The following is a 7,677-nucleotide window of genomic DNA, read 5'->3' on the forward strand; positions in this document are numbered from 1 at the left end:
CATCATAATTATGATGACGATTAAAAGAAGGTATTACGTAAGCGAAGATTTCGTCGTACAGTACAGAAGTCCCCCTTAATAAGCTCAGCTTGCAACCGGGTCACATAGATTAAAGGTATATGTGACAAATCAAAAGATCGCCATATTTCTTCTATGAAAATGTATCGCACGGCCCCGATGCTTATCGAGGGATACTTCTGTATTATTGTGAGTTCTACTCGAATTGTTTGAAATCTGTTATTGAGTCAAACGTGTAACTTAAAAATTTGGCAAATAGGAAAGTTACGGTAGGAGCCCCTAATCAGTATTCAATAGTTGAAAAAACTGCAATCAAGATTTGCGCGACTGGTGGACAATCTCCCTCGGGGAGGCGCGAAGCACGTCAAGATGACGCCTGAAGCTAAGGTCCTCCTGGAGGAGTACCTGAATGATAACTGTACCTACACGCTGGACACTATGAGGACAATATTGTTTCTGGACTGTTGCATTAAGGTGGACACGTCCAGCACCTGAAGGGCATGCTGTTTACCGTAAAACAAGTGAGAGTCAAGCCCACAACGTGTAATAGCGATAGCAACATTGAGAAACGACGTGTGCTCGCCGTGAAATTAAAAGAGCATCAAGACGCAGGTAGCTTTGGCGCGAGTCGAGCAGAGCCTATCGTTTGGGCGCGAACCAGTCGCGCAAATCTTGTACGAGGTTGATTGCAGTTTTTTCAACATTGAATACTGATTAGGGGCTCCTATTTAATTTTCCTATTTGCCAATTTTTAAGTTACGAGTTTGACTGCCGTTTTCTACGGATCCTTGAAGGTCTCTATTAGAGACCTTTCGCAGAAAAGCTTTATCCTTATCCGTAAAATATAGACAGGCCACGGCACTATTGTGTGGACATAGCGTTTTTTACTTTTCGCAGCATTCTCCACCCTCATCCTCAGAGTTTATCATCCTCCAAGAACAGCCAACCAGTTCCTATGGAAAACGCTCTTCTTCTGAGCCTCAGCACCACCAACGTCGACGCTCTTCAGCTTCTATACCTCGCAAGAGGGGTCCCGCCAGAGAGACCTTTTATTCCAGCCATAAGGTTCAAGCTCGATATTCAGTCCGACGTCAACTGCAAGAGCGACTTTCGGTTCGACAGAGCTACAATCTACGCTCTCACACTTCATTTTGCCCTACCTGAATACGTGGTAACACGCAATCGAGACAAGGTCCACTGTACAGAAGCACTCTGCATTCTACTTTACCGCCTTAGCTACCCACGCCGAAACCTGGACCTATCCAGCAAGTTTGGGCGTGCAGAGGGCCCTATCAGCAGGATATTCTCTCATATGAGTACGTGAGAATGCATTACTTTGTTTGGCATGGTAAAACTAATACTAATGCTGTTTTTGGAAAGTTGTGTACTTGTATGATAGATACAACACTCTGATCTACTTCCATAAGAGTTTGTGTCGTCGCAGTATCGCTACCTATGCTAGTGCTGTTGAGGCTCGCAGTGCGCCGATGCCCAACGTTTTTGGGTTAATTGACGGAACCAAAATTGCGATTTCACGTCCTTCATCACGGCGTGGACACCGCGAGAACCTGCAAAAACAGGTGTACTCGGGCCACAAAAGGGTTCATTGTCTTACTTACCAAAGTGTTGTCGTTCCCGATGGCCTCGCTATTCATTTCTGGGGACCCAAACGCCACGACGTTACGCTGCTGTACGAAAGTAAGCTGGCGAAGTTTTTTGAGACGCAAGACGACATCTTTAGAGGGTACGCGCTGTACGGCGACCCAGCGTATCCTATCCAACAGTACATCGTGTCGGGTTACAAAGGTGCAAGTGTATCGGCATTGGAAAAGATTTTTAATGCAAGAATGAGCTCCGTGCGGGAATCGGTGGAATGGAAGTTCGCGCATTTGAAAAGCTACTGGGCGTTTATTGATTACAAGAAGTCACTAAAACTACGGGTGGGACCTATAGGTAAGTATGTCTCCGTAAGTATGCTGCTCACCAATTAGAGAGCTTTCGGAACCCCGTTTGAGTTAGGTTTCAGTTCCAGATAGGCCATTTTTTTCTATCTCGAGAGAAAGCTCAAATGTTATTTTCGGTAAGCGGCAAGCAGGTTTCAGCTTCATTTTCAGTTAGCTCAGACACCTCACTCACGTCTTCACGATGTCTTCGTCCAGCCAGCGAGAGGAGCCACAAAGACTGCCCAGGCGAGCTGCCGATTGTGCTGCTGAAGAGAAAGAAACGCAAGAGAGAGAGGAGCTGCTAGCACGACCAGCATTGCGCCAGAAGTTTGCTGCTGTGGACGATATCGTGCTGCTAAAGGCCGTCAACACCTTCCGTCCCTGGACTGCTGCAGTCGGAACGTCGAAAGGCATCATGAAAGTCTTCGATGATATAGCTATCCATTGTCGTTTAGAGCAGTCGTTTGGCTTGAAGAAGCCTGGAACCGCAATGCGCACCCGCTTCACAAACTTGGTTAATCAGTACAAGGCAGACCAGTGCCAGTCGATGCGAAAGTCAGGGACTACTGAGGAATACGCCGGGCGGGAAGTGCTGCTTCAGAATATCGTCACGCTGATGAACGACTGGGAAGATAAGGAGGCGCAGCGCAAAGAGGAGCAAACGGCAAAGCAACGAGGTATAGAACGCTCCGGTGAGCTTTTGCGTAGTCTTGCTATGGGCGAGATCGCTCTCGACGAAGAGGAAGAGCTAGATTTTGCTCTTGACAGTAGTCGTAGTGGAGAGGACAGTGGCGAAGCTACGGACGCAGCAACTTCGTCTCCAACTGTTGGCACTGCTACACCAAGCAAGCGATCCACTCGCGCACCGCTAGGTACCAGCAGCGGCCGGAAGAACAAAATTACTAAACGAGAGCGGCTTGATGTAGTATCTAACGGGATAACTAGCGCCTCTGATAGCCTTCGACAAACCATAGCTAGCGCTTCGACTCGCAAAACGTTGTCTCCAGCAGCAGTTCGCACTCCATCGCGTGGCAGCCCCAACAAAGCAGCTAGATGATGTAGTTGAGCAACGGTAAAGCGATATCGAAGGCGTGCTGTGGCATTGTCCATCATTTCATCAAAGCAACGAGACGAATCCACAGCAGCAGCGGCGTCACGCAGCCGAAAACAGTGTAATTTCTTCAGTGTCTTCATTATCCTTAAAAACCGCTTCGCGTTGGCGCGGGAAAGCCGCCACACTTGCTCCAGCACCTCCATCGCTTGATCCGCCGTTAGCTTTGGTCCAACAAACATCGTGAACGTCTTAGAATGCCGTCGGCGCCATCCATCCCAACTCAAATCAAGAGGGGGTAGGCTTGAGGACCAAGATTTCTAGCTCAAACCTACTCACGTTTGAGTTGACGTACAACCCCTAAACAGCGTCTATCTCGAACTGAAGCTGAAACGTGCAAGAAAAACAGACTCCGAAAGTTCTCTATTGCCATTGTTGCCATGAAGGTGGGAACCAGATCAGTAAGTATTTTGGACTGGTACCCCCTACATTGGCAGAATACTTATAAAGCATAAAGCAAATTTCCACCCTTCCGTTTTATTTGCGTGTTCTAACTACGATTAGCGCTGACAATTCCAGCGATCTGCTGTCCAATCATCTCTGCCAATGCAAGCATAAAGTCTCGGTCCTTTTGTCGTTCTTCGGCGCGCTGAGCAGCTTTTGTCTCCTGCTCCTCTTGTATTGCTTCGATCTCCTGCTTCTTTAATTGGAGTACAAACTCTCTCATTTCCTCCTCCTTGCGCTTTCGTGGTGGCGTCGTACTCTCGTCACGAAGACGCTGCATGGTGAGGCGACGGACGTTTCGGGAGGCTTCCTCGTCTTCGTCACGCTTTCGCTTGGCTGCGTCTTTTTGAGACTTCTGCACTGCTGCACGATCATCGATAAGCTCGATGAGCTCGTCGAGGATCGTATCAGCTTCAGTTTCTTCCTCTGCGACCCCCGATGCGGCAAGCGCCACCGTGTTCGCATCTCTCTTGCGCTGAATAAGCTTGTCGAAGCGTGCCTGTGCATGCTTTCCTGAGAGCTTGTCTCTTGGAAAGCCTGCGTCGCCGACAAGTGTAGCAGCCACGGAGTCCCAAGCAGCAATGACCCCTCCACGCTCACTTAAAAAGGGCCGATCGAATGCTGCTTGGCGCAGCAGCGCAAGGTCCTCTTCGCCCGTGAAGTTTCGACGCTTCTCACTGGGTGGCATAGCTTAACAGGAAAGGTGGGCGATTTAGATGTGAGGAAATCATTCTACAGGCTGCAGAGCGCTATCCTCAGATGGGCAGAGTGTGCAGCGTTTTTGTTTAATACTGTGGGTATGGGTAAAATACTGCTGGTGGCGAATGGTCTCTAATAACCTGTTGTCACATATCCTACGGTATCTTCTCTTTAATTGTATATGCTCCCGGTAGTGCTTCACGGACAGCCCATGTCTTTACGAAACGAGTTAGTCCTACTCTGCCAACTCACAGCAATACCTTGCTCAAGCTCGTCGAAGACGCCATTCCACCGTCTAGGTAGGCCAGCAACAAAAAATTCTATTGTTTTTTTTTATCGTTAAGACGTTGAACATCGAATGCAGTAGCTGGCGTCAGATCTCGGACGAAAGCTCGAGCCAGCAGAAACAGCAGCGGGATGAACACGATCTGCGCGTTCACGATGCCAAACATGGATATCGAGTTGCCGATCTCCTTCCAGCTGCCTTCATTCTTGACGAGGAACAAAAAATGGAGTGCAAGTACGTCCGACATGGCTACAACTAGAAGGAAGTAGCGTGTAGCAGGTAGTCTAGGCTTGGTGGTCTCAACTGCTGATGCAGCCGATGGAAGCAGTAGAATGAGATGGAATGTACTGGCCACCAGCATGAACGGGATGAGGATCTTGCCCACCAGTAGCGCACCCATCGTGAAAGGAGCGAACACCGTAACGAAGCGGTACGTAGACGATATCTCAAAGCTGCTCATGCTGGCCACGTTACCCGTGCCGAAGAACGCGATGTTCACCAGTAGCAAAAAGACAAACGCTTGCTGAATCTCTCGCCACATTGAAGATGAAGATGCTAGCGAAGCCTGAGCCTCCAGTTGTAACCAGCTCACGAGAACAGCGCAGAGAGCCACGTAGAATAAAACCTCGTACGCGATACTCAGTAAGACGAACGACGGCGCAAACGCTAGCATCACTTCGAGAAGACGTCTAGTATACAGTCCGTGGAGACGTTGTTCAGCATGACGGTCGGTACCGGTTTCCAAGGCACGCGATAGACTGCTCTTGCGTCGTTGTAATCTCACTAGAAGCAGTAGAATTGAAGTGCTAGATAGCAGCCAGTTGGCTACAGTGAGGTATAATGGCGGCTTGCTTCGATCGCCGTCCAGATACTGCATAGTGCCATTCAAAGTCAACAGTGACAGCACCAAAGGCGACGCACTGAGGACGAAAGAGGAGCTCTTCCAGCTCGTCTGGTCTGCGGATGTCATTCGTTGTGCTACCGCAGCGAGCAGCAACGTCAGCAGACCGCCGATGTTCACTAACGCCGTATGCTCTCCATACTCACTAGGCAAGTACGGGAACACAGAGATGACAAGACAGCTGACTGTCCAAGACCGACTTGGTACTGCGCTTCTGCTCTCATTAGCCTCGTCATCACTTGTAGCATTCCCAACGTACGGCCAACACGCGAGTAGTGAGAAAAGCACTCCGAAAATCTCTCGACGTTCGTATCCAGCCACCACAAGCTCCAGGCACAGCAAGATGAGTGCGATCTCCGCCCATCGTTTCAAGCGCGACTTGGATTGCTTCCCACTTGACCCAGACACCCAGGCTTGTTGTATTAGACCACGATGATTCCACGTGAATACTCCGAAAACTAATGGAAACAGCAGATACAGGTAGTACGTCGTCGGTGAGCCCTCGAGAGCCAAGTACACGAACGCTGCAAACACCAGCACGACCAACTTGATGTCCAGCTGTTGGCCACCCGCACCAAGCAGCCACTTCATACCGAAGTCTCGTGGATGCAGATACGCCACTCCAACCACAAGCATCCATCCCAAATACCCCAGGACGACGATACCAAGCAGGAAGAACCAGTCGTATCGCTGGAAATACTCCAAAGTCGCCAAGCAGATCTCAATCAGCTCCTGACTCAGCTGTTCCACGCCTTCATACGACTCCGAGTTCTCACTCTTAAAACTCTTCTCATACGCGTCCGCTAGTTGCGTCAAGAGCTCGGGAACTCGGTCACGAAAAGGACCATACGGTACAAATCGCAGCAATGTACGTGACCGTTTCTCCAATTCTTTACGCAGCGCATGCAGGTACAATTGCTGTGCGTTAGATCGCACTGCATTGGCTCGGTAGGCTCCCTTTGCGAGGTACGAGAAGGGCAGGACTCCAACTGAGTTACGTGGATACGGTAGACCTAATAGCGCACTAATAAGCGGCGCCACATCAGCCTGCATCACGTCTTTGCGCACCAAAGTATTGAGAGCGCCCCAGTCTCCCACTGCTGCTTGCTCCTGTTCCTCCTGTGCCTGTAATTGAGCCTTAACTTGCGCTCGAGACTGTGTGGGTAGATCGATACTAAACGCTCCTGTCTTCTCCACTGTCACGGGTCCTTGGACACCTGCCCCCCACACTACCAACGGAGTGCGTGTATTGGCTGGATCTCCGTCTCCATGAGCTCCTTTCAGCCCCATACCGTGATCTGCAGTGAACACGTAGGCTGTCCGTCCATCGTAGTCGTAGAAATCCTCGACCATGCGATAGGTCTTCTCGACTAGCTCATCTACGAGCGCAATATTGTTCAAATAGTCCTTGGAATTGGGTCGATGGGCGTGGCCATTGGAGTCAATGCCCAAATAGTGACAAAAAATCACCACTCCGTCACTATGGAGCTTTGTATGCAGTTTTGCGTCTTCTTTTGCACCATGTAGTAGGTTTTGGAAATGGCGGAAGACCCAAACGTCCAATTCAGACGCGTCTCCTTTGGCAAAGTCTTCTTCTTCATGGGAATAATGCTCTTCAAGTGCTTGTGGCACATGACGAGCGAACATCGGGACGATATCCGGACTACCGAAGAGGAAGGCGGAGCTGCTTTGGTTGAACACGGAGTCAAAGTCCACGGGGTTGTCAGCCCAGCCTTTCGTCACAGCGCTGACGTCCTCGTACATACCGGCGAAGAGCGCCACGTGGCCAGGACGGCTCTCAGTTGGCACACGCGTGTGTGAGACGCCCCAGCTGCCCTGCGTCTGCATCATGTTACGTAGGAAAGACACGCGGAGTTCTGCACCGGCTTCTTGAGCGCTGGTCGAAGTGTTGGTCTCGAAAAACTTGTCTGCTCTACAACCGTCGGCAACGAACACCACGACGCGCTTGGCTGGTGGGGAGTCCGTGTACACCACACTCTCGACGTGTGGCACCACAGGAGACGTGAAGTAAATGTCGAAGATGCTCAGCACGTACAGAGCGTGGAAAAACACACCCAGCACTAGTAAACGCGCTAGGCCTCCGCCTACCTTGGTCATGATAGGCCTGCGAGTTTGTCCGAAGTGGAAGTGAAAATACACTTGGTAATTGTAGGCCGAATCTGCTATTCTAGCTGTACCTGCTCTCAAACTGAATAGAGCCTAATAATCATTTAAAACGCCTAACGGTTAAAAACGCAAGTTACATTTTAATACT

The 7,677-nt window shown here is 49.9% G+C and overlaps 1 protein-coding gene across 1 annotated transcript; it reads right to left on the reverse strand.

Moving 5' to 3' along the window:
- Positions 1–4,535: 4,535 nt before the first annotated feature.
- On the reverse strand, positions 4,536–7,520 carry PITG_14765 (GPI ethanolamine phosphate transferase, putative; the record flags this gene model as incomplete). Its single annotated transcript, XM_002898590.1, has 4 exons — positions 4,536–5,448; positions 5,527–5,601; positions 5,671–6,890; positions 6,954–7,520. 4 exons carry the CDS (start codon positions 7,518–7,520, stop codon positions 4,536–4,538), a joined length of 2,775 nt encoding a protein of 924 aa, XP_002898636.1.
- Between the last annotated feature and the right edge of the window lie 157 nt (positions 7,521–7,677).

This window comes from Phytophthora infestans, genomic scaffold (assembly GCF_000142945.1).
Source record: "Phytophthora infestans T30-4 supercont1.36 genomic scaffold, whole genome shotgun sequence".
Lineage (NCBI taxonomy): Eukaryota > Oomycota > Peronosporomycetes > Peronosporales > Peronosporaceae > Phytophthora > Phytophthora infestans.